The following is a 25,223-nucleotide window of genomic DNA, read 5'->3' as shown; positions in this document are numbered from 1 at the left end:
CTCATTAATTGCTTTGAGACTGAGCACCCCAAGCGGGTAAACAAACTTGTTCAGGACGGTCAGAAGGGAATTCGCTGCGGGGCTAGGTATTGAGAGAATGCTTCGGCATCATGGGCTGGAGTTGCTTACGAGAAACTCGCAGCAAAGGTCAACAACCTAATCATCGAAGTCTTGGCATCCACGGGCAGACGACATTAATAAGCCTGTGCAGTTTGAGCTCGTCGCTTTGCGTTGGCACTTGTCTCAATTGGAATACAGCGACAGCGACAGCGACAGCGACAGCGACAGCGACAACGAGGTAATGTATGAGAATGCTAAGGTATCATTTGAGAATGGATGGACACATACTCGAGCCCCGAAAGGTCCACATCTTACAGGGTCCTCAAAGCCACTAGACTTGCCTCCAGACCTCCCCCAATCTTTACTTGGTATAATATAACTGGCCATCATGCCACTGACTCTGTGTCACCGTTTTCCCACCATCCAATGAGAAGCATAATCCCACACGGAATACGGAACAGACGAGGGTCGCACAAGAAGAAAAAAAAAGGACCGGACCGAGACCGCCCCTCCAAAACTAAGCCAACTCCGCCGCATTGTTCCCCGTCCCGACCGGGTTCCTCGCCGGCACCTCCGCCGCGTGCACCACCGAGGGAGACACGCTGCTCCCCATCTTCGAGGGGTCGGGCGACGACCCCGGCGACACGGAGGGGTAGGAGGTGATCGGACCCGGGAAGCTAGGGTTGACCCCCTGGTTCGGCGCCGCCGGGTAACCGCCCTGCACGTAGCTGTACCGCGGGTCGAAACCGGGGCCGCCGGCCTGCTGCTGCATGTGCGAGTCGTACCCGGGGCCGCTGGCCTGCTGCTGCATGTGCGAGCCGAAACCGGGGCCGCCGCCCGGCTGTTGCACGTGCGAGTCCGGGCCCGCGCTCATCAGCTGCTGCATGGCAGGGTCGTGGGGGTACTGGCCCGTCGGTGGGGGGACGCCGCCTGCACCACCGGCCGCGGCGGCGGACGAAGATGCCCCGGGTCGGGTTCGGTATAGGTAGAGTATGCCGAGGATGACTAGGCCGATGACGGCGACGCCGCCGACTACCCCCCCCACGATGGGGCCCACGGGGGTCGACTTCTTCGGGCGTGCGGTGCTGGTCTCCCGGGGCGGGCCATCCGCTGGTGATGAGCCCGTCGGGTCTTGGGTTGCATGGGTGGAGGAGGAGTCTGATGCCGAGGTGGAGGTGGTGGTGGAGGTGGCGGTTGGGGGAGGGAAGTCTTGCATCAGGAGTGTCTCGTCAAAGCCGGACTGGTAACAGTTCACAATCGTAAACGTCTCGCTCGGGTTTGCGCTTGAGGAGAAGAGTACTGTTCCGCAGGCCGGGTAATCGGAATTGGAGCTGTAACTGTCAGTGGGCTGCGCGAAGCGAAACATGGGACATATCGGGCCGGAATGATGCTACAACACTCACCAACATATTGTCGCTGTCCCACAAGACGTGGTGGTGCCCACCAAATTCGACGAGGGTATGCAGGTGTGGGGGAAATCGGATGCGCAGGAGCTGGGCGTCCCTTTACAACATCCTCGATAGCTGCCGACGTTGATACAGGATGCCCCAATCAGGTCGCAGGTGTAGGATGCGGCTTTAGACAGTCTCCAGGTCAGCATTCTCTCTGCCTAGTCGACGGGCCCCCAGGCCGCCGAGGCTTCCCGCCAGTCATAAACAAACAACTCACACTTGTAGTCGGCGTACCATCCGCAGTAATCGCTGGGGAGGGTGTAGTCGTCGCGCTTGAAAAGTTCCATGGCCGCGAGTTGAGGCCTCGGGGTCGGTGTCGGAGCGATTCCGGCGGCGGACCCACTGTCGGCCCGCCAAGCCCGCTCGGTTTCGCGCGGCGGAGCCCATCTCGCTGCCGCCGGGTCCCCGTTGAGCGCCGAGGCCGGCAGAGCCAAGCACACGGCCAACAGGCCAAGCTTCCGCAGGACCATTTCGAAGCCTTTTTCGATTCCGCCCGGAGGTTCGAATGTCGCCGTTTGGGTGGAAGAAGTGAGGAAAACTGGAGGATCCGATTCTGTGGTTGAGGGGGGGTGGGGGGACACCCACAGTTTTCAACAGATTAATTGCGCCATGACCAAACTTCACCCATGTCGACAGCTAACCCAAAATTAGGTACGAAGGACGTTTCAAGGCAGGATGGTCAAATAAGGCAGATACAAATCGTCCAGGGTCGGATCAATCCCCTGTCGACAGGGCCTTTGACTGGTATCGCCTCTCCGGCTGGGGTGCCTGTAAGCGCTAGAGCTGCACCTTGTACATATGTAACACGAGCCTGAGACTGCCATGCAGAAGTCTAAGCCTTGAAGGATCCTGCGATGCAACCCCTACATCATTGTTATCTCGCGATCCCCGGTTTGCGGGTTGAGAGGCTGTGAATTAATAAGTTGGTCCATATACGGATATTAAAAGTAGCAATGCCTACCCGCCGTTCACTGTTGAACCCAGCCTTCTCATTGGTCAATCCAAGACAACCCTAACCCAGGCATTCCCGCGCCGTGGTAACATCAAGAGAGTTACACGCCGCCAACCAAAGATACTACGAACAGCGGGCGTCCCATGGTCTGAGCCTTTTATTTTGCTCATATTCCAGCTGCAAATGCCTTTGATTCCTCTCTTCTGTTCCACCAACCCAACTGCCGAAGTGGTCTTTCGCATTCCTCCCCAAGAAGACGAACTCGAGACCACAGTAAACTGGGCATACCGCTAACCCACGCCAGCATTTCGCTGAGCAAGTGGCTCCACGCTTGCTCTCTGAGGCTCGACGGGGCAGAAGGGGTGATTTCCTGGGTGTGGGACTCTCTCTTGCAGCGACCGCCGCCATCATAGGCGGTACTTCTCTTGCCATGTGGCTCACGGGTGGCCGGGAGCTGGCCACAAAGATGGCAAGAGCGACAAATAAGGCGGTGGCTGGGAAGGAAGGCCAGGGTACCTAGGCAATATCGACTGGTTATCGAGGCGGATGGCTTGATGTCAAAATAAGGCTCTTCACGTCGTGAAGACTCCGTATCTACGGATAAGGTTGGGTGGGGAAGACGTGCATGACTTCCCAGACCTTGTTTCAACATTGGCTTCACCCCAGCTGTAAGGACAGCGCACAGCGTCCAGTAATTTAAACGTTTCTAAATCACATCCACTTGCCTATCCGCTCTCAAGCTCCCAGGTTGTGACCATACTCTGGCTCGGGTGCGGAGATCATAACCTTCCCCGCCCCTCTAACCGGAACCAGTTCGTTTCTTCGACCCGGTTCTATTCTCCAGGCAAATTTCTCTGTACCTGGGACTTCAGTCCGTCCCTGGGGCCTTGATGTACACCTCCACCAGGTGACCGGCACTAACACTTGAAACCCCGGTGGAGGTATATACGTGTAGGACTCGCTTGTAATTTAGGGAGGAATCCCTCATACGTCTCGCAGGCCGCGCCCTTCAGCGCCGTCTTCACGCGCACGCGGCGGGCCCGCCTCCACGCCGGACCTGCTGACCACTGACGCCCGTCGACTGCAAGGGCATCGTGTACGGCACCAAGCCGGCGACGCACTTCATGAGGCACACGGGTGACGTGCTTCCAGGGAGGGAGCGTGAACCTGCGTTTCCCCGCTGTGCTCCAGGACCTTGTCCAGGAACTGCCTGACGCCTTCTAGCTGAGGTGGCCGTGGATACTTCTTCCCGAGAGTGTCGGTGACCGGAGTCCAGTGAATGCAAGTTCCTTGTGACGCCGCATGGAAAGCGCCCTCATGGCGGGTGATCTCGACGATTTTTCAGGGGTTCGGGACACACGTGGCACACAAAGGCCAGCTCAGCAGGTCGAAATGAATGATGGATCTAGAAGCCATGTGTCACACAGTCCGACATAAAGACGGGAGGGGTTCGCTGCTGCCTTGTTGGACGAGACGGAAGTAAACCCCCGACCTAGGAATCAACTCAGGAGTCATCAACGTATACATGCCCACTCGGACATGATGCCGTGCGATCCAGCAGCACACGAATCAAAAGAATACAACCTTGGGTAGCCAGCCAGCAAGACAAGCGTTTTGACATTGCATTGTATGGCGACGCCAATTATCCGTCAGATATCGGATGCCCGGCACAACGACTCGCATTGAGAAGTTGACTTTGGAACAGGAGCCTGCAGACAACTCTTCTCGGGGTCATGTGAGTGAGGCCATGCCTCGCGAGCCAGGGCTTTCCGATATATTCCGATTCAGGGATTATTTCCATTCCGCTCAAGAAGTCAGGATAGCCAGTAATCAGGGAGATAAAGGGACATACGAGGGCTTCCACAAACAGTTGCGAACAGTTGGCTGTTCTCAAAGGAATCTGAGCGACCTATGCAAGCCGACTGGAGGTGGTCAGTGCGTTTCATTACAGAGGCGCATGGTCGGTGCGTGCTTAAACAAGGCAGCATTCACTTTATTCCACATTAGCGCCTGATCGGACGGAAATTGGCATTGCTGACCGCCAACACGCGCCGCGCCTGTTCTTATCGTTCAGTTTCCGTCTCTTCTTTTCCTACGTCCCCGCTCCTGCAACCCGGATACTTCAGCTCTCCGTCAGTACGCTTTATAATTTGTCTGATATTCTTCTTCTCCCGCCGCCCCCGCCGCCCTCGCCGGCACCATGAACGGTGCCATGAACGGCGCCATGAACGGCAATGTGGAGAGCTACCTCCACCGACTCGAGGCCTTCCGTAGGGCTGACTTCGAGCGCGATGCCATGCTTGCCGAGCTCGTTAAAAGTTACCACGACCTACATGTTCAGTACCAGCAGAAATGTATTGATTACGAAGATGCTGTCGAGTCTCGCCGTTCCTGGCAGTCGAAGGCTACGCAGAGCTCTCGGGATCTTGGCGAGATTCAGCGAGCCAATGTGCGTGATTCCCCTCCTCTCTTTCTCTCCCCGCTTCCATTCTGTCCCAAGGCTGACCCAGAGCTCCGTTCCCAGGAATCTAACCAGTTCATCTTCGCCATCATCGACGGCGACGGCGCCTACTTCCGCGACGACCTGATTGCTAGGGGGGACGAGGGCGGCGAGGAAGCTGCCCAGAGGCTGCTTTCCGACATTAAGAGGCACGTTAAAGACATTTACCCCGGGTCTAATGTCGAAGACTGGAGCGTTATTGTCCAGGTCGTTCTCAACCAGACCGGCCTATCCAAGACCCTCTTCGAGCGCGGTATCGTTAAAAACCCTAATGTTGAACTACCCGCTTTTGCTCGAGCCTTTGGCCGTACCCAGGCCCTTTTCTCTTTTGTCGACGTCGGCGCCGGCAAGGAGCGTGCCGACCACAAGATCCGGGAGATGATGCGGGTCATGGTCCGGGTCACACAATGCAAGCATATCCTCTTTGGGCCGTGCCTTGACAACGGATATCTACCGTTCCTGGGCGAATATAAGGGTAACACTTCTGCTTCCCCGAGGATCACCTTGCTTGAGACCTCGCCAGCTGGGCCTGGCTTCCAGAGCCTTGGCTTTAGGCACGTTAGTTTCCCGGACGTCTTCCGCTCCGCGCCGCTGCCAGAACGTCCCGTCATGCAACCCCCCCCTCGTCCAATATCCACCTCGCCGGTCCCAGTGTCGGCTATCGCCGCGACACCCGGGTCCAGTGTTACTTCAGCCATAGAAAACGGCTCGTCGGCAGGCTGGGCCGCCCTGAGCAAATCTGTGGCTGCTTCCAAGGCTAAGACTATCAACATCGCGCCTAAGAAACCGGCTCAGCTTAAGCACTACACGATTAACATCAACGGCGAGCGACTGGACGAAGAACTGTCACGCTGGGATCCCAGTGCCGAGAAACGGTTTGCCAACAGAATTAGGGAGCGCGGCAACTGCTGCAACTTCTACCATCTCCGAGGCAAATGCCCGGAAGAGGAGTTCTGCGGTTACTACCATGGCGACCGGCTTGGCCCTGCCGAGCTGCTTGTGCTCAGACACAAGGCCCGATCTCTCAAATGTTCTAATGGCACTTACTGCTCTGATCCGGAATGTTTCTATGGGCATCATTGCCGGTTCGGCAAGAATTGCAGTAACTCGTCTTGCAGGTTCGCCGATACCCACCATGTTGACCTGGTAAGTGCCCTTCCCTCCCTCGACTCTGATCAAACATCTTGGGACCCCCGCCCTGTGCTGACTAGACATGTCACGTCTTAGCATCCTGCCACGAAGATCTACGAAGATGGCACAGAGAAGACTGTTCTCTAATATGGGTCGCCATCCTTGTTAATAACATTAAATTTACCATTTCCGCATCGAATGCAGAATGTCTTTCACCTGAGGGAGGCCTGCCAAGGGGACTCTTGAGGCAGGCAGAACTGGTTTCCTTTGTCTGGTCCCTCTTTGTCTCACTCCTCAATGGGCATAGACTACTAAATTGTAACCCACAGTCCTGTCTGGTTATTTCATTTCTCTTTCCCCTCTAGGACCTCTGTTGCTGGTCTTACCTTGGGGTAAGACGGAAGGGAAGGGGGTCAAACTAGGCTTCTTCCCATCTGCCGGGGCGATATGTTTCAACATGTAGTCTGTTGCGAGTTGGGATGAATCTGCCCTACCTACAAGCAATGTCAAATGCGGGCGGTGTGTCTGCCGCAGGAACTGAAGTATGAGATTGTGTTTAAGATGAATGTTATTCTGTTCGCCTTACACTGCCTTTGGCTGGGAACTAGAACCACTCACGGGTCGAGCTCTTCCAACCCCCCCCCCCCCTCAACACTCGATCAGACCAAGATCCATCACCTCGAGGCTTCAAAACGCCCCAGCCAGTGGAAAGCCAGCCCACCAAGACAGCTGAGCCATGCATGCACAACCTCCAAACCCACAGCCTCCTCCCACCACCCACTTCAGCCTAACTCCCCCCCTCCCCCCGACACATAAATCAATTCAAATCCCCCCTTCCTCTCTAGTAGGGAGGGGCCCCGACCCGAACCAGCGACCCGTCCCTCCCGTCCCCCGAATGCGTCACCGCGGCGAACCAACCACACCCCACACCACCAACCCCAGGTTGTCCGTCACGGGACCCAAAACCCCACTATCAGGCAACCAGTTATTTTTTTGGCAGAGCGGGGAGTGGTGTGGGGGTTGGGTGTGCTCGTGTCGGCGGGTCTCGGTTTGGGGACGGGGGGGATGGGGGATGGGGGAGGCAGCTTGCTGGGCTCTGGGTTATCTGGGAGGTGCAATGGGCGGCATCTTGCATGTTGAGGGCTTTGGTCATGGGATGGACTGGGGCTGTTGAGCTGCCTCTCTGTTGTCTGGGACAGAAGCCGCAACGACAACACCGAGGAGCAGTTCGGATGGAGATTTCGGGCAACGGCTGGAGCTGCAGTGGTCTTGCATCGCGGTGCATCACTTAGAGCAGGTCGCTAAAGGAGGCAAGTGACGATCGGAAATGTGGTGGTTTAGTTGATTCCAAAAACCTTTGTTGCCTTACACATTAAATCCTAAATCGCTAGACACCGGTAACGGCCCTTGACGCCCTCATTTCCAAAGCAAAGCCATAAATCCTGCAAAAGCCCGACCGTTGTCACAGGCACATCCCAAACAGACTCCGTTATTAATGCCAATCAGAACTCCCAAAACATGCAATGAAATGAACCCTGATCCCATCCCATCCCCTCCTCACATGTACTTATACGTGCCCTCTCCGGGGTAATACACCCTAGAGCGCCTCCTCCGCTCCCTCGGCTCCTCGAACCGATCCCTGAGCCGGTCCCAGTACCGCTTCTCCTCCCTCCCGGCGCCCCCGCCGCCCTGGATGCCCATCCGCTCGACCGCGCTGCGCAGCTCCTCGTACGCGCCGTCGCCGGCGGCGGTGGCCTCTCTCTTCAGGATGCCCTTCTTGGCTGGCGCCTCCTGGTCCTGGTGCACGTGCAGGCGCACCTTTGGCCGGCGCGCAATGCGCTGGTTCTGCGCCGCGATCTCGGCGTCCACCTGGTCCTTCCACCGGAGCTCCTTGCGCTGCTGCGATGCCGCGCTGGTGGCTGGTGCCGACGACGAGTAGTCGCTGCCGCCGCTGACGTAGACGGTCGAGGCCCGCCGCTCTGCCCTCCGGCGGCGGCGCTCCTCGCGCTCCTCGCGGTCCTCCTCGATGTAGGGAGACCGGGAGCGCCGTTCCTGGTGGTGGTGGTCGCGGGTGGTCCGGGTGGAGGGCCGGCGGCTGGCCAGGCCCTCGAGGATGTGCACGGGACCCAGGGGGATCTCGCGCGACGAGTTGCGGCGCTGCAGCTGGCCCGCCCGAGCGTCGAACTCCGGCATGGTGCCGGAGCGCTTGAGGGTGGGCCGCGGGGAGGGCGGCTCTGGGGCGTGGGGCACGACCACGACGCGGTCGCGGCTGCCGGGGCCGGCGGCGGTGGTGTGCCTCTTCCTGCCCGTCACGTCGGCGATCTTGGCGCCGTTAACGAAGACCCCCGACTCGCGCCTGCGCGACGGCGAGGGAGACTTTGACCGGCGCGGAGTCGGCGGCAGGACGTTCAGGTGGTAGTCGGCGGCGTAAGGGGTTGGCAGGCGGTCGGCCTGGCTGCTGGGCCCAGGGTTGGAGAGCTCTTGGAGCTTGGTGAAGCGGAAGTTGCGGTTGTACTCGCGCAGATCTGGGTAAGAGCACATCTTCCCGGGGCGGCAAGTGTCGACGCGCTCAGTCACGTCCTCGGCGCCGTCGCCGTAGGTGTTGTAGTAGATGGTCTTGCGACACATGGTTGCGGTGTGGAACGTATGAGAGGGTGTCCTTGGTGTGTCCCTCCTTTCGAGGATGCCGAAGTGGTCTATTACCGACCCTCGGTGTCGACGATAGCTATTTCGGTGTGATGCGCCGGTTCTGGTCAGGGGCGACGACAGGTCTACCGGAGATTTGTGGCGGTGGGTGTTGTGGATGATGTTCTCAATGCTGATGACGACTGGGGGGGCTAGAGTCACGTCGATGTCAGTCGGCTGTGTCAGAGACGAAGCAGACTTTCGAATAGCTGTCGGTCTGGGTCAACGACATTAGGACATGGGAGGTAATGACCAAGGGTCTGAAGTTGTAGAAACGAGGACGGTAAGGGGTATATATAGGTGAATGGGAGATGGGTTGTTGGTCCTGTTCAAAACTGCTCCTGGTGATGTGTGTGTATGTGGTTGAGGAGATGGGTTGTAATAGAGGCCGGACTGGGGGCAGGTGGTCGTTTCTTCTTAAATATAGCTCGCCGGCCGGTGGTGAGTCGGGAGGCCGATGCAGGCAGCACCCAGGTGCAGGGGAGGGTGTGTATATCGACGCCAAGTGGGCGCGGTGTAGATCCGCCGGCCAATAACTGCCCCTCAATCCGGAGAGGCTGAGCTGCAATCAACCAACCACGAAAGCGCGAGTGACCCACTATCGGGGTGGTTTTCCTACAACACCCCACCACTCCATCCTCCTTGTCCTGGGGCCTCCTCCCCTTACCCCCGCAGCCCAGCACTTGCTGAGGCTAAGATCCTGGTAGGGGAGGGAGCCCACTGGCTGTGACGTACCCGTGCTGGTCCCAACGGACCGGAGCCGAAAGCAAAGAAAAAAACAGCAAAGCGGAAAGACTGGAGAGCGTGTCATTGTAGAGAACAATGCAGCCAGAATTGAGGCCTCAGGGCGCGAAACGAAACGCCAAACCAGAAAGAAGCACCAGCAAGAGCAGCCAGCACCGCTCTAAACTGGGAGCCTAGGCAGTCAGATCTTAGTGGAGACTAGTTTGCAAAGGGAGTGCGATTAGGATGGACGGACTTGTGCCCAGTCACTGAACGGCGGCCTGAGTCATATTATGAGGAGATGTGTGTACAATCGGGTACTGAGAGTCTCCGGCCACCTTACTTAAGGCCCCACTTATTTGAAATCAAATGCTAAGTTATAAACTTAAAATGCATAACATATATATCATTCTAATCCCAAATATGCAGAGAATACAAATATTATACTATTATTTCTATTAGATGTATATTCATCTTATAATTTAAACTTTTAAATTTGTAAAAATGTTTAACTTTTAATATTAAATTAAACTTACTTTAAAAATCTACATAAGTATTTTAAATTAATTATTTTTCTATAAGCTTACCTAAAAGTTAATTTTAACTATAATAGCTTTTCTATTCATTCTTACTAGTTTTAGTTAATTTATATTAATTTTCTTATACTTTAAGTATTAAATTACTTTTTTTATCTTTTTATAATAAATTAATTAAATATACATATATAAACTTTTATATTACTAGTATAATGTATAAGTTATTAAAATATAACATTATTAATGCAATATTATATAATTAAGTTATAAATTTTTCAAAATAAAAATAAAAAAGTAATTTAATATTTAAAGTATAAGAAAATTAATATAAATTAACTAAAAATATTATAAGTAAAAGAAAAAGTTATTTTATAATTATAATTAAGTATTATATAAGTTTATATAAAAATAACTAATTTGAAATGCTTATATATATATATTTGAAGTAAGTTTAATTTAATATTAAAATTTTAACATTTATATAAATTTAAAAGTCTAGATTATAAGATAAATATACATCTAATAGAAAGAATAATATGATATTTGTATTCTCTGCATGTTTAGGATTAGAATGATATATATTTTATGCATTTTACTTTACGTTTAGCCTTAGCATTTAATTTGAAAATAAGTGGGGCCTTATGTAAGATGGCCGGAGACTTTTAGTACCCGATTGTACCCCTCTTCGAAGGATTCGCCAATACTGTGATGATGGTCCTGCAAGGGCAGCAACCGGGCATGTATGCCATCCGGGAGTGCTGCAGTAGTGCAGCGAGAGCAAAGTTCGACTGTTCGTCGGACTGGCCGCCACCAAAGTTTCCTTGCCAACTGCGCATTGAGTTTTCCTGCATGTCGGCCGTTTCCGCAGGCCCAACAACTCAATTCTCGCACAGCCACCGCAACCCCCCGACCACATCGCGGGGTGTGCAGTTGGTAGCAGAAATAATGCTCGAGGTACGTCGAGTTTCGGGCCTGGCCAGGTCAATCGAAATCGACCGCCGCCATTCGATGCTCAAGCGAAAAACGCCCACGTCGATGGTTCGGCACATGACAACTTTCGGCGCTTGAAAGGATGCCTACCAGATAGGCCCTTGCTCCAAGCGACCCGCGAGCGACCTTTTCGCACCCAGAGCTGGCGTCATGACCTCACCGAGGTGAGCAATGGGCGAGGATGAGGACACTTGGCGGAGGGCAAGTACCCACCGAAACATTACGAGTGTGCCACCACGAGACCACTTGGGGGGGTTGGATTCCTGCTTCGTCCTGGCCACCCTGCAAGCCGCCCTGTTAGGCACCTACTTTACTCACCTAAATATAACTGACTGCACACCTCCCTGTGTCCATGCTAGTTGTCTGGTGACGCGGACACACCGAGAAATCTTGGTGGATGCGTCAGGATTACGAGGCGGGCCATCGACATGTTTCCTTGGCCTCTCAGTAATCATGGTCTGTTTCCCCTGTTAAACATTCTGCTGGCGAATAGGGTAAGATGCGCTAAGTGGGAAATGATGTGCGATGATGATGGGATCCCTGACGATCAGAGATTGCGGGCTCAGCCCTGTGAGGCAGACTTTCACTTTGGAGAACGCATTGACCATGATGGTGGCTCTGCGTGGCTTGTGGTCAATGATTTTCCCGCTATTCCGTATCCGTACTGGCTAATAAAACAAGCAATTCCCAGAGGCCAACCATATGGTAGGTGCGTAGATTTCGACAATCAGCCCCCTTTCCCATCTCTCTCATTTGACCTGTCCTGTAATCCGTATGGATTGGTATTTTCAGCTGAGAAGCAAGGATACCTATCGCGTCTCAGGTTCCACCTATCATCGTGTCTGTTTCAACTCTCGCATTGTTTCTCATTACTAGGTAGTTAATAGCCGCTGAGTAGAGGATTCTGTCACGACGGGAAAGGCCCCCCCCCCGGCCTTGGGACCACCAGAGTTCGCGTTTAAGCGAAAGGCAGTCCGGGACAATGACAGCCAGCCGTCTGGACCCACTCGGCCTCCGCCGAAACAAGCGAATGCATTCTCGAAACGGGCCCAGGAAGAGTCGGCCTTCCGGCGGCTCACTCGAAACCCCAAGTCACTCCGCCGCATTCCTTCGCGACAGAAATACACACTCCAAAATAGACTCTGCCGCCACCCCCGCCAATCCTCTTTTCTTCCCATCTTCACCAAAACTCATCGATTGGAATACGACAGCTCGCGCTTGATGAAATTGGCGCTTGGGACAGAGCAATGCACACCCTCAACTTGGTCGCTGGAAGCAAATTGCGTGAGATTTGGCGACGTCAATAGCCTATCGTTGGCCTGTTGGTTTCATGACATTCCAAAATATAATTACCATGTAAAGCGCATCTTCACGGAGGCCGCAAGTCGAGTCCCACTTGGGATGGGCAGGTTCGTGCCAAGATCGCTTCCTAATGGTCGGATGAGTGGCCCAGAGTCGAGAGGCTAGAGTCGGGGGTCGGGGGTCGGGGGTCGGGGGTCGGGGGTCGGGGTCCGGACCTCGGCGCAATCGGGCTCCATCCCGGGAGACAGACTCCCCGGTAAGGAGACATGAGATATTGATTGCCCCTTGAGGGTTCTTCAGTACAGCCGGAGCAACCGTTCCCCGCTGACAAAAGTGGCAATGGAGAATCGTGAGCCGCTTGGTAATGTCAGATGCACATGCGCTCCCACAATCGTATTCTCGGTCCCTGAACCAGCACGTTGGCCGTCGGAAGCCCGGATGATTGGCGCGAAGACATCATCGTCCCACCAAAGATCCTCGAGATCGAGCTCCTTTGTCTGCCCAGGAAAACGTTGGCTGACAAATTAGTGGCATGGCATGCTTCTCAGAAATCATTGCGTGCTCACCGTCAATCAAATGGATATCGAGTCTGACAAACCCGACCCCGCACGCCATCAAGGTTCAAGACGGGCAAGTATATAAAGCTTTTGTGTAGAATAAAAAGTCAAAACGGGCGCTCCAGGTGTTGCCTCGAACTCAACATCCAGAAACATGGCGACTGCGGCAGTACAGCATTCCCCTGCTACCGGGCCGGGTACATTCGTCGAGCCACGTGCTGCCGAAGTCAAACCGGCGAAGCATAATGTTGCAACTGTCTTGAATTATTATGATGATCCTGGCGATGGGACGCCTCCAGCCCCGTCGTACGCTGGGTAGGTGCTGCTTTGTAGATGCCATGCTCTGTGACGACGCGGTGCTAAGATACCATCAACCAGCAAGCCAGAGACTTTCAAGCGTCCGACTGTCGCAACGGAGGTGATTGTCACCGATATCAGTGGCGACGAGAGCAACTACACCCTTGACAGCCACGGCTTCCAGATCTACCGACACGAGAGCAAGGAGAAGAAATTTGACGACGACGAGAAGATCAAGGCCGAATACTACCCTGAAACCGAGCAACTGTTGAAGGACGCGTGAGCAGCCCTCGAATATCTCCTCCCCCTCCCCATGGCAGGCAGTCACTAAAATATTTCGGCAGAACCGGAGCCGTCCGCATCTTCATCTTCGACCACACCATCCGCCGCAACACGAATGACAAGCGTGATCCGCAGGAATTCCAGCTTCGGGGCCCGGTCCGCCGCGTCCACATCGACCAGTCGTATTCCGCGTCCGAGAGCAGAGTCCCCTTCCACCTACCGGACGAAGCCGACGAGCTTCTCCGCAAGCGGTTCCAGATCATCAACGTAGGAGAGAAACCCCAACCCCAGCCCCCTTTCAATAGTGTAACAATCCGCCCTCCACGCCTGCATCGCAACTGACAGTCTCCCATGGCAGGTCTGGCGGCCGATCAAGACGATCTACAAGGACCCCCTCGCGGTGGCGGACGCGCACTCGGTCCTGGAGTCGGACCTCGTGGCCTCGCCGCTCATCTACCCAACCCGCAGCGGCGAGACGTACGAGGTCAAGGCGAACCCGGCCCACCGCTGGTACTTCAAGTACGGCCAGAGCCCCGCCGAGGTGACGCTGATCAAGTGCTTCGACTCGCTCAAGGACGGGCGCGCCAGGCGAGTGCCGCACTCGGCGTTCACGGACCCCGCCGAGGAGGACAAGGACCCGAGGGAGAGTATTGAGGTTAGGGCGCTGGTGTTTTATGACTACTAATTGGGCGACGGACGTGTGTGGTCCGGCATGGCAACTGTGGAATGGGGATGATTGAGGGAGGACTTGCGTCCTGGTAGGGGGTTGGGGATGATCAAGTAAGAGATTGTAATGCGGCTTTGCGTTAGCTTGTGATTAAATGAAGCATAGCAGCAGCTCCACAGATCTACCTTTTTTCCCTCCAAGTAAAGATATCAGCCTTGGGTTGCCGCTGACGTTGCGGTGTTCGTGAATATTGTTTCGCTGGTTGATAGGAGAGTGGGGGAATGATAGCACTGTTTGAACCGTGGCCATCTCACATAATTAATGGGTTTCCACTAAGAGTGTTGACAACGACCCGTGTGGATACAGAAGGCTGGAGACAGGGCGTAGACTCGAGTTGTGAAAATGTGTGAGCCGGATCCAATTATTGGAGTCCCGTCCACATCAAGTTAAACCTGACTAAATCGGTGTAACTTGTATCGTCGCGCGCCCTTTCGCCTTGGCGAATGTACCTAGGGTGGGTTTATATAAGCCAATGTGGTTGTGAGAAATACCTGGATCAGTCAGCGCCAAATAAAACTGGGAACTACTTCAGGCTCACATCTCAACGACTCACGACTCGCTGGTCTTGATTCACAGGCAACGCGACCGCACCAACTTCACCATGCATCTCCGATCGGTTCACAAGGAATCCAGCATTCCAGTCCTGCGTCAACTCATCAGGGATAACCCTCTCGGAATCCTGACGACCGCTATCCGTTCTGATTCATACCCCTTGCTTCAATCAACTCACATTCCGTTCGTGCTCGATGTCGAGGATGAGACGAGCGAAACCGAGCTGGGCCGGCTGCGAGGGCACCTAGCCAGACAGAACCCGCAGAGCAAAGCCATGATCGAGTCGCTCACCCGGGCCGACGCCGCCGGGGCGACACAGGTTCTCGAGGAGGAGGTACTGGTGCTGTTTTCGTCTCCGGCCGAACACTACATCACGCCAAAGTTCTACGTCGAGACGAAGCCCACCACGGGCAAGGTCGTGGGCACCTGGAACTACGCGGCTGCGCAGGTCTATGGCAAGGCCAAGATCTACTTCGACTCCAAGGCCGAGGAGACGATGTCGTTCCTCGCCACGCAGGCCGACGACCTCTCCGACCACTGCGAGACGTCTATCATGGGCTACACGGGCGTCGGTGATAGGCCGCCGCCGTGGAAGGTCTCGGAAGCGCCCGAGCGGTATGTCGATCTGCTGAGGAAGAACATCATCGGGATCGAGATCACGATTGACCGGTTGGAGGGGAAATTTAAGATGAGCCAGGAGATGAGTAAGGGGGATAGGGAAGGTGTCATTCAGGGCCTTTGGAACTTGGAGTCCGACGTGGGCCGGCAGACGTCCATGCTCGTCCAGCAGCGCAGCGAGTCGAAAGGGACGGGGGCGAAGGAACCTTGAGATGGTACGGCCCCGAGAAGTGGTAGCCATGGATTGGTTGAGGAATTGATTAGCAGCGTGGTTATTGGATCAGTAGATTCTACTATCTTCCCCGTCTTCCCCTACAGGTGCACGAAATGCCCCAATATCGGCCATATTCTCGGCGTGTGGCAGGCGGAGAGGGGCGACCCCACTGCAGCCATGCTTGACATGTGCATCGAAGACCGCGTGGCCATCGCCCGTCAGGTTCCTACAAATCCTAAGGCTCACGACGTAGAAGCCTCGCCAACTAGGAGCCCCAAGGGAATCGCCGGAACCTAAAGTGGCGGGCCAACGACGTCTCGGACTCGGCTTTTGGTAGTTATTTGACGCGAGGGTACAAATGGACATGTGAATTCAAAGGTGTAGACGAGAGTCGGGAGTTGCCTCAGAATCCCCCAAGATTTGTATCATCACTGCCACTTTGAGAAAATAACAGTTTGTCATTCTCAATTTTCTCCCCTCCACTTGCGCCGCCCCTCTCCATTTCCGATCCAGCACTCGTGCAGTCATGGCTGTAATCTAGCACTCGTTGGTCCAGCTTAACCACCACCATGGATACCTCTTTCTATGGATTGGAATACAAAACTGCGTCTCAGCCCGGCCCAGGCGCGTACTAATGACAAAGTCCGGTCAACGCATGGCCATGCGTTGCTACACTGCCCACGCACGCTTGCTCCTTCCAAGACCTTAGAGAAACTGGCCCATCTGACCGCACGAGTCAACAAATTCGTAGTTGAGCCCAAAGTTGGAGTTCTCAGGAATGAGTCGGTAGTAGAAGTTGGCATCATGATCGGTCTTGACGAAACCAATCATTTCATGGAGGTCGCTCTCGTCAGCAGCGTTGGCCCACCAGTGAGCTAAGGCGGTAGTCAGATTGGCCTGATGAGACTTGGTGAGCTGGGTATGAAGACGAGTCGTGTAAGACAACTTGAAACCCGGAGCAGAAGCCCGTTTGGTAAGGCGACTGTGGATGTTGGTCTCGTTGCGGTCCTCCAACATGTCGTGCGGCAGGTGGACGTGGCCCTCGCCGTTGTCTTCAAGGTACTTGTGGAAGAAGTCAAACATGTGCATCGTGTGGTTTCCCCCCGTCGCGGCGGGAGACACTGACGGCACCGGCCCGGTTCAGCAAGGTGAAGACGGCCATGGTTCCCGAGGCAACGACCAAGGCCAGTACCTCGCAATCTGGGACGTTGAGGCGCCTGCAGATGTAGTAGGCGGAGAAGCCGCCAAACGAACCGTAGATGATGACGGCGCTGTTCGCGCTAATGGCGCTGCTCGTGCCAATGGTTGCTGCCAGCCCTAGGCTGAGCAGAAGGATAGAGGCAGGGATGAGGCGAGTCAAACACATCTTGAGATCCCTTTTCTGCGGTACAGCCAAAGACTTGTCCTTGCCTGCTGATTCTCCCTTGCTTGCTGAACCTCCACGCTCACCGTCCAATGTCTGTAAAGATACCATCCCGCAGAGGAAGGCAACAAAGAACTGAATAGCCCAGGGAAACATAAATGTTCGAATTTGCTGTTTGTCTTGTCCAATCCTTGTGCCTTTGTAAAGAAGCAGGGCGGAGTTGGCAGCAACCATGCCAAACCAAAGGCCTCCTAAGATGGAAAGGATCTTGTCAGTTTGTGCTCTCAAATCTAGAATTGGGATTGCTTCTAGAGTACTCACTTATTTTCCTCACATCAAGGCGAGAACGCCAGGCAACAGAAATGAAGATGGAAAACGCTAGCCAGGACTCGTAGAGGATAACTAAGCACACAATACTTGTTAGCTCTCCAATAAATATGGCAATAAGACTGAATTTGAGATAATCAAAACAGCCAACAATCTGTGATTTACATTGATCCATCTTGGATATGGCAGTGTCTTGTGAGGGCCATTCAAGGCTATTAGCAGCCCCGTTGGGACAGGCTTTTTGTGACATGGAATTTGATTGTTTGACGCTTCAGTGATACTGGGGGAATAGGTTACTGAGTTTGAAGTATGATTTCTGGGTTGTGGTGATGTCGGGTGTGCATCCATCCTACCTACTCGGACATGGCTCCTCTTTTATCCGCAGCTATGAGGCAACCACCTTATTTTCTCTTGAAAAACATGATTTGTATGGAGGAGAAGGTTTCCCAAACTCTTTGCCTCTCTAGAACCCTATTTTGTTGGCCAAGGCGCATCCTGTCTCCCAACAGCGGAAGGCTCTGCAGGAGTTAATTTCTGCCTAGCAAAGGAACACCATCCAGTTCAGCACGGATCTGTAATGCCACGAAACGAGAGAAGTAGCGCGCATGGCCACATGGCCCGCCGTGGAACCAAAGCTGCGGTTCTGATGGTGGGGAACGAGCGATTTTGATCAGCCTCACGGATGGTTAACGGGTTGGCTGGGCTCTTGAACTTACGTCCTGAGGCCTTGAAAGCGCCTTTGATTTCCCCCTCCGAATCGAGGCCCCAAAAGTCCTCCACGCGGGCAGAGACCTCGTCGCCAAAAATGTCACGGACGACGTCCCTCAAGTTGCCAACGAATCCGGTCGCATGGACGATCGCATCGGCCTTGAGCTCCGTCCCGTCATCGAAGAGCAGGCCGTCCTCGGTGTAGGAAGTGGGTAGAGCATCCGATTTGATCTTGATCTATTGTGGTGTGTTAGAGTGTTGCCAGACAAAAGAGTAATTACGGATTTGATTAGCGGTTTACTCACCAATCCCTTGGCAATCTTTGCTGATGCCCCGACGTCCATATAGTGGCCTCCGAATCGCTCAAAGAGTTGGTATATGATATCCCCGTAGCGGATGACCCTGAAACCGGCCTTTTCCAGTGCGTCGAACCGATCTGGCTCGGCACGTGCCATTCCATTCAGCGCAATGTTGCTCATGAGCCGAGCTACAGCCAGTGGACCCGTCAAGCTCATCATATCGGAATTGTCGGTGTCGGAAGTGGTGTTGTAGGTATCTGATGAAGATCGACTGTTAACGGATCCGAACTCCCTCCTTGGTGCGCGAAAGCTACAACTCGCTGTCGCCATCCAGCCTCCCTCGCACTGCTGATGAGGGTCTTACCTTCGGTTATCTTCAGGAAGTATTCACATGGAAGTACATCTAAGCATCTTTCTTTCAGCAAAAGTACGCACGAATTTCAGTCAAAGCCCCATGACCTACAAGTCGGCGACCGCTGGACCATCGTTACGGAACTCAGGCCGGCCTCTAGCATATCGTCGGCAACGTCGTGCGCTGTCTTGCAGGATCAGAAATACGGATACATCCTCTCTTCCCTCTTGGAAGGCCAGATCACTCACCTGTATTAGCCGTGCCGACCACAATGCCGTTCTTCCCTTTCCATGCCCCGGCGGAGTCGTACTCGCCCGAGTGCAATATAACGCCGCGGAATTTGTCCTGCCATTCTCTCAGTCAGCATGGATTGGGACGCCAGCAGTCTTAGTGAACGCACAGCTCCGGGATATGTGGGCATCACGGGGATCTGACCCCCTGCGCCCACCGCCATTACGACATGTGTAGCTTTGACAGCTGTCTCTTTTCCATTTCGTAATAGCCTCAAGTCCCACACTTTCTGGTCGGCGTGCCATTGCCCGGACTGGAGGGTTGTCCCAAGCCAAACATTCTGAAAGAGAAAAATGGTAAGCTTTGTTTTGACGATGGGCAAATGGCGCTCGCCGGAGGCTTACAATGCCAAACTTTCCAGCCCAGTCACTGTAGCCCTTGGCGAGGTCATATTTGGTTAGGAAGACTGGGTAGTGATCCGGAAACGTCCGATCGAAAGGTAGGTGTGCTGGGTGGTGTCTGAGATCAGTCTCTTTGCGTTGGTGCCAGCGTTGGCGTAGGCTTGGATTCTCGACTCACATGAATCCCTTGTGGTATGCACTGTTTGTATGTGAGCAACCAAAACCTAAAAAGATCAGGTTCAGACTTACGCTTCGTTGACTCGTATCGTAGCCGCCAGTTATCACCGACCGCTTGGTTCTTCTCCAAAACAACGTACGAAACCCCGAGGGCTTTCAGTCTTCCCGCGACACTGAGGCCTGCCTGGCCTGCTCCGATAATGGCGCATTCGAAATTGTTGGCTTCGCTCGTGCTGCCAGCTGCTGACTGACCTGCTGCAATGGATGTTGGGTCTGGGTTTAGACGGTCGACATTCGGATGGCCTCTCAGCTGATCAAGAATCGTGCGAATGACCCAGATCTTCCACTCGCCGGCTTCTAGGACCAGAGATAGCATTGCAGTGCAAGTCCTTGCAGGTTTGGCTATCACCTCAAAAGTGTATCGGGCTTCAACCCAGGCTGATTCATCCCCCATTCGCATAGTCTTCGCCGAGCCTTGTTTGTATTCGAAAGCACCACATTCCAACAGTCTTGTCAACGAGGTCCATTTTTCCGAGACTGTGTCCGCCAAATAGAACGTTCGGGTGGAACCTGTCAAGGCGAAGACATCTCTCCAGATGGCATTTGTGGTCAGGTTGGACGAATTCAGATCTTGCAAGATCCGCTCAAACCCCTTTGCAACGCCCGACACATCGATGTCCTCTGGCACGGGCGTGTTCGGCAAGGAACAGGGGAGTTTCTCGAGGACGGACATGGCTGGCTGGTTCTCTTCCACCTCGATGGGGTCTCTTCGTCTTGGCGATGGACCAGCCTCCGGCCGGGGTCATGTCAACTATATCGCAGTTCTGCCTCCACTCCTCTACAACGTAAGCCCACTTAAATCCGCCGTTGTGGTGTTAGCTCGTCGTGTTCCCCACGGGGTTGCCTGGGGAAATGGCATTAACATCATTCATCCCCGCACCGGGACTTGGGACACATCCCCCCAGTCCTAATTCTCGGGATCGTCGCGACTTTCTTGGGCCTTGAACTTCTCATGAGGGAATGATTCTCTTTTGGTATCTCGACGCGGCCTACGAAGAAAGTCATCTGCAACTCATCTCACTCAATGGTGGCCAATCAACATCGTATTTCGGCGCATTGTGAGAGATCAATATAAGAAGGGGCTTCTGTGCATATTCTTCTAATGACTTCACTTGGAGTGCCGACATTCGAGTCTATTCTCATCGTGATCATACATGAGTGCCCAGATGGCGTCCAGCAAATGCCGAGTCCGGTGACCGGAATTCGCGCAGGAACAAGTCGCCGTCCCCAAAGTGGGTAGGACGGCCCACGCAGACTCATCTGCCGGAAGGTGGTGCACAGGCGTTGGAGCGGGGTCGCACACCCGACAATTCCAGCGTCAGCCTACCTTGCATGCGCCGATATTTCCAGAACCAGCCGTCGCCGCCGTAAACGCGAGGAGGGAGGGGGGAGGAGAGGTTAGCCTTTTTCGGTCGACGTAATGATCTGGTGATCTAGTATATTGTTCGATAATATTTCTTGTTCTTCTAGTAACAAAAGAACAAAACACAAAGGGACAAGGACAAACGGAGCAGCCATGCCCGAGTTCCCCAAGCTTCCCCCGTCAGGGATCAGGGTGCTCGTCGTCGGGGCCGGGTTTGCGGGCCTCGCGGCGGCGATCGAGTGCGACCGCAAGGGCCACTCGGTGACGCTGCTGGAGAAGGTGGACGCGATCGAGGAGATCACGCGGACGGGCGACATCATCAGCTTCGACCCCAACGGCACCAAGGCGTTTGAGCGGTGGCCGGGCGTGGTCGAGGCCATGGAGAAAGTGGCGCGCCAGACGACCTGGCTGGACCTGCACCACTGGGAGGGCAAGTTCGTGACGCGCCAGTCGTTCGCCGACGAGAGGGTCTGGGGCCGCCGGATCAATGGCCACCGCGGGGAGCTGCACTCCATCATCTACAACCACGCTAAGGCCCGCGGCATCGACATCCGCCTGGGCCAGCGCGTGACTGACTACTTTGAGTCTGACGACGGGGCCGGCGTTGTGGCGAATGGGCAGAATATCGACGCCGACGTCGTCGTCGCCGCTGAGGGCGTGCGGTCGCGCGGGAGGAGGATCGTGCTGGGCTTTGACGACAACCCCAAGTCGTCTGGCTATGCCGTGTACCGGTCCTGGTACCCGGGCGAAGTCGTGGCCAAGAACCCCGCAATCAAGCACCTCGTGGAAAACGGCGACACGCACGTGGGCTACATCGGGCCGGACATCCACTTCCTGACGTCGTCGCTCAAGAACGGCACCGAGTTCAATTGGGTCTTCACGCACAGGGACGACGGCAACGTCGACGAGAGCTGGCAGTTCCCGGGCAAGGCGGAAGAGGCCATCAAGTATCTCGAGGGCTGGTCGCCCGTGGTCCGGGAGATCGTCATGGCCACGCCGCCGACGGGCCGCCTCATCGACCACAAGCTGGTGTACCGGGACCCGCTGCCGACCTTCATCTCCCCTAAGGCCCGCATCGCCCTGATCGGCGACGCCGCCCATCCATTCCTCCCGACATCCATACAGGGCGCCAGCCAGTCGATCGAGGACGGCTCGGCCCTCGCCGTCTGCCTGGAGCTGAGCGGTAGGGCCAAGGCGCCCCTCGCCGTGCGGGCGTACGAGAAGATCCGCTACGACAGGGTGCACCGGGCGCAGGCCATGGGGCCCAAGACGAGGGAGAGGTGGCACAAGGCCAGGTGGGACCACATCTGGAAGAACCCCGAGTCGCTGCACCTGATCAGGGAACCCTGGCTGCTCAACTTTGACCAGGAGGCCGACACGTATGCGAGATACAACGACGTCGTTGCGGGCCTGGCTGACCCTAAGGCACGCCTGTGAGACAACCCAGATGGGGGGTGGAGGGGGGGTTGAAATAGACAGTGACAGCGATTGTCTGCATAGAGGCTCTTGTTGTAAGCAAAACTGTAAAACTCAAAATGCAATACTTCCTTGTCTGGGTGACCATGGCTGTGTCAGATGACAGATATCAACATCCGATCATACGATCGGAAACTTCACACAGCCATGAAGTAGTACCGCGTAGCGACATCGTACTCAAGCAGCACCTCGGCCTCCATCGCCTCCACATCCACCACAACCTGCCGCCACAAAGCCAGCTCATACGACTCGGGCGCGACACTCGGCAGCACCATGGCGCACAGGTATCTCCCCTCCCCCGCCTCCCCCGCCTCCCTCACCACCTCCTTCCCCAGCACATCCCGCACCCTCGCCCCAACAGCCGACACCGGACACAGCACGACGACCATATTCTGCTTCCCCGGCAGCCTCATCGGGAATTTTGCCGGCGGCTCCCACCGCACCACCATTCCTGGCCGGATGCGCTTCCGGAACGGCACCACCTCCTCCTTGTCGTCTCCCTCCGCCTCCGCCTGGAACGGGTCGCGGCTCGACGACTGCCCGTCCGCCGGCACGCGGTCGTTGCGCACCGCGGCGGCGGCGGGCTGACGATGGTGCCAGTGGCGCTGCTGCGAGTCGACGTGCAGCTGCCAGAGCTTGGACCGGAAGGCGGCGGCGCGCTCGGGGTCGGGCGCCGAGGCGAGGCAGCGCGTCAGGAACTCGGCCGCCGGGAGGCGCAGGAGCTGGATGCCGGACTCGGTCGGGGCGAGGGTGGCGGATGGGATGGGGGGGTTGCCGGACTGGATTTTGGGGGGGTGGGGGGTTAGCTGATGGACTTGTATACTGTATGCACTATGGGGGCCCGGTTGGTTCACGGGGGCGGGGGAGAGAAAAGGGGAGAGAAAAGGGGAGAGAAAAGGGGAGAGAAAAGGGGAGGAAAAGGGAACTTGCGTTCTTGTCGATCCACCTCCGGGCCTGCTCGTTCGACCACGTCACCGGCACGGCGGGGTGGTACTCGAGCTGCGCGGCCCGCGGCGTGGCGACGCGCAGCAGCTTGGCGTAGCGCAGAGTGTTCTTGGTGGCGGCGACGTCGGCGAGGCACGGGTTCACGCAGGCGAGCACGACGGTCCTGCAGCTCCGCAGGCCCGCCGGGTCGAAGACGGGCTTGAGCACCTTGGTCAGCGCGCTCTGGCGGAAGGGCACGTGCGGCCTCTTCCCCCCGGCCGCCGCCGTGGTCCCCGAGAAGAGGAGCGGGTCCGCGGCCGCGCGGCCGCGGATGCAGTCCTTGAGCACCGACAGGCTGGTGTTGATCTCGCGCGTCTCGCGCATGCGGTCGGCGCCGTGGGCGCTGACGTCGCGGGCCGCCTCGGAGCCGGCGAGGTCGATGACGTACAGGAAGCCGTCCTCGGCCGACGGGATCGTCGGGTTCTCGATGCGGATGCGGCAGATGGCGTGGCTCCGCGAGGAGGTGTCGTTCTTCTGCGTCGGCGCCGTCCGCCGGAACGTGGCCGCCTCCTCGATGACGGCGAGGAGCGCCGCCTTGCTGGTGATGTGGTGCTCCAGTGCTCCGGCGAGCTGGGTGGTGCCAAATGAGTCCTCGAGGATTGAGATGGGCTTGCGGGAGTTGAGGAGGTCTCGAAGCGGAAGTTAGCTAGGGTGGGTGACTGCAGCTATGACTGACGATGGGAGGAGGTGGCAAGGGGGGGGGAGTGATGGAAACATTGACACCTTACCGTACGCGGAATTGCCTGCCAGCTCAATAATGGAAACGTTTACTTTCCGTTGCCCCTCAAGACCGCCGTCCATCAATGCCTCGGCAATGAGCTCTTCAAGGCCGCTCACGGTGAACGTCTTGCCCGACCCGGTCTGTCCGTAAGCGAACATGATGCCAATTCCTCCACTCCACACCCAGGGAACCAGAGGCTGGACAAGAGCCTCAAACACCTTCTCAGTGCTGTCCTCTGGCCCGAATGCCTGGTCAACATCGAAGGTTGCAGACTGTCAAGAGCACACACAGAGAGAGAGCGTCAATTCCAGTTTGAGAAATTAGGGTTATTGAGGAGTGGAATCATGTCGGCCCTTACGTTCAATGCTGGCTGCCCTTTCACCGTCTTCCGGAGCTCATGGACATCCACGACGCCATTTGCACCCTTGCGGGGGAACACTCCCGAGACGAGCCCGGCAGAGGACTCTTCGGCCAAGACTGGTCTAATTCGGGTGCTAACAACAATGTCTGGATTCGTAGTCGTATCTTGTTTTCCCTGGCCAGTCCCGGTCGTGGGCTTGAACGCGCTCACAAGAGACTGGTACTGAGAGACATTGTCGAGGAGAAACTGGTCCATGATGAATCATTGAGACCCAAAAGTAGAAGTAGCTATGTGGATAGCAATGGGGAGAAATATCGAAAGGCGAAGAGTCAAGACTTTATTCCACCTTGTGTCCCTCGTCAACCGGGGCTGGAAAGTGTTTGCCTAATTCCTAGGGATCAAACATTCAAAACAAGCGGCTAATTAACCAGGCAACTGTTTTGAGCACAAGCCAACCCAGGCTAGTCGCTAAACTAGCCTAATGAAATTGGGAATCTTAGCGCCCCTAGCACTTGTTCACCAATAAAATCAGGCAAGAATAAGGCTGCCTAAACGCCATTGTAGTGATTTGCTCCACCAAGGATTCCCACTCAGGAAAAGGGGCGGCTCCCCTGGCATCGTTCTGCTGAAGTGGAATCGAGATAAGATACTGTTCCCATGTCAGCAGTCTAGGTTGAGCTCCGTGCAGAGTACGGCGTTGAGTACGTGGCCATTTGGGGGGGGGGGGGGGGGGGGGGGGTGTTTGGCCTCAGGGGGTTAAATACAACCCCACCATTTTTTAATTTTCGTTAAAAGTTAAAATCAGACAAAAAATGTGGTCATT

General features: G+C 55.5%; 10 protein-coding genes across 10 annotated transcripts; 4 read left to right on the top strand and 6 right to left on the bottom strand.

Moving 5' to 3' along the window:
• Nucleotides 1–282: 282 nt before the first annotated feature.
• Nucleotides 283–2,189, bottom strand: QBC33DRAFT_543337 (uncharacterized protein). The gene is made up of 3 exons (XM_060428367.1): nt 1,729–2,189; nt 1,464–1,635; nt 283–1,391 (listed from the first exon to the last, which is right to left on the bottom strand). The coding sequence occupies exons 1-3, from the start codon at nt 1,979–1,981 to the stop codon at nt 578–580; spliced, it is 1,239 nt and encodes a 412-aa protein (XP_060281820.1). The 5' UTR covers nt 1,982–2,189; the 3' UTR covers nt 283–577.
• Nucleotides 2,190–4,687: 2,498 nt separating this feature from the next.
• Nucleotides 4,688–6,241, top strand: QBC33DRAFT_454409 (uncharacterized protein; the record flags this gene model as incomplete). The annotated part of the gene is made up of 3 exons (XM_060424727.1): nt 4,688–4,912; nt 4,988–6,109; nt 6,191–6,241. 3 exons carry the CDS (start codon nt 4,688–4,690, stop codon nt 6,239–6,241), a joined length of 1,398 nt encoding a protein of 465 aa, XP_060281819.1.
• A 987-nt stretch (nt 6,242–7,228) lies between these two features.
• Nucleotides 7,229–9,152, bottom strand: QBC33DRAFT_543333 (uncharacterized protein). The gene has a single exon (XM_060428366.1). It carries the CDS (start codon nt 8,720–8,722, stop codon nt 7,652–7,654), a length of 1,071 nt encoding a protein of 356 aa, XP_060281818.1. The 5' UTR covers nt 8,723–9,152; the 3' UTR covers nt 7,229–7,651.
• On the bottom strand, nt 9,153–9,778 carry QBC33DRAFT_543331 (uncharacterized protein). The gene has a single exon (XM_060428365.1). The coding sequence runs from the start codon at nt 9,588–9,590 to the stop codon at nt 9,378–9,380; it is 213 nt and encodes a 70-aa protein (XP_060281817.1). The 5' UTR covers nt 9,591–9,778; the 3' UTR covers nt 9,153–9,377.
• A 3,172-nt stretch (nt 9,779–12,950) lies between these two features.
• Nucleotides 12,951–14,590, top strand: QBC33DRAFT_124738 (uncharacterized protein). Its single transcript, XM_060422011.1, has 4 exons — nt 12,951–13,202; nt 13,266–13,463; nt 13,529–13,733; nt 13,825–14,590. Exons 1-4 carry the CDS (start codon nt 13,042–13,044, stop codon nt 14,149–14,151), a joined length of 891 nt encoding a protein of 296 aa, XP_060281816.1. The 5' UTR covers nt 12,951–13,041; the 3' UTR covers nt 14,152–14,590.
• Nucleotides 14,591–14,596: 6 nt separating this feature from the next.
• Nucleotides 14,597–16,029, top strand: QBC33DRAFT_543323 (putative transcriptional protein). Its single transcript, XM_060428364.1, has one exon. It carries the CDS (start codon nt 14,795–14,797, stop codon nt 15,572–15,574), a length of 780 nt encoding a protein of 259 aa, XP_060281815.1. The 5' UTR covers nt 14,597–14,794; the 3' UTR covers nt 15,575–16,029.
• Nucleotides 16,030–16,554: 525 nt separating this feature from the next.
• On the bottom strand, nt 16,555–17,597 carry QBC33DRAFT_124783 (uncharacterized protein). The gene is made up of 2 exons (XM_060422012.1): nt 17,262–17,597; nt 16,555–17,191 (listed from the first exon to the last, which is right to left on the bottom strand). The coding sequence occupies exons 1-2, from the start codon at nt 17,515–17,517 to the stop codon at nt 16,653–16,655; spliced, it is 795 nt and encodes a 264-aa protein (XP_060281814.1). The 5' UTR covers nt 17,518–17,597; the 3' UTR covers nt 16,555–16,652.
• A 197-nt stretch (nt 17,598–17,794) lies between these two features.
• Nucleotides 17,795–20,168, bottom strand: QBC33DRAFT_579352 (uncharacterized protein; the record flags this gene model as incomplete). The annotated part of the gene is made up of 9 exons (XM_060431127.1): nt 17,795–17,910; nt 17,984–18,212; nt 18,281–18,531; nt 18,639–18,677; nt 18,738–18,809; nt 18,875–18,971; nt 19,027–19,197; nt 19,262–19,365; nt 19,508–20,168. 9 exons carry the CDS (start codon nt 20,166–20,168, stop codon nt 17,795–17,797), a joined length of 1,740 nt encoding a protein of 579 aa, XP_060281813.1.
• Nucleotides 20,169–20,770: 602 nt separating this feature from the next.
• On the top strand, nt 20,771–22,685 carry QBC33DRAFT_543312 (FAD/NAD(P)-binding domain-containing protein). Its single transcript, XM_060428363.1, has one exon. It carries the CDS (start codon nt 21,012–21,014, stop codon nt 22,293–22,295), a length of 1,284 nt encoding a protein of 427 aa, XP_060281812.1. The 5' UTR covers nt 20,771–21,011; the 3' UTR covers nt 22,296–22,685.
• Nucleotides 22,436–24,878, bottom strand: QBC33DRAFT_590152 (kinesin motor domain-containing protein). Its single transcript, XM_060431608.1, has 4 exons — nt 24,398–24,878; nt 24,047–24,311; nt 23,265–23,947; nt 22,436–23,113 (listed from the first exon to the last, which is right to left on the bottom strand). The coding sequence occupies exons 1-4, from the start codon at nt 24,653–24,655 to the stop codon at nt 22,472–22,474; spliced, it is 1,848 nt and encodes a 615-aa protein (XP_060281811.1). The 5' UTR covers nt 24,656–24,878; the 3' UTR covers nt 22,436–22,471.
• Between the last annotated feature and the right edge of the window lie 345 nt (nt 24,879–25,223).

Source organism: Phialemonium atrogriseum (assembly GCF_030411735.1).
Source record: "Phialemonium atrogriseum strain 8032-3 unplaced genomic scaffold QBC33scaffold_18, whole genome shotgun sequence".
Classification (NCBI taxonomy): domain Eukaryota; kingdom Fungi; phylum Ascomycota; class Sordariomycetes; order Cephalothecales; family Cephalothecaceae; genus Phialemonium; species Phialemonium atrogriseum.
This window is presented reverse-complemented; position numbering and strand designations above follow the sequence as displayed.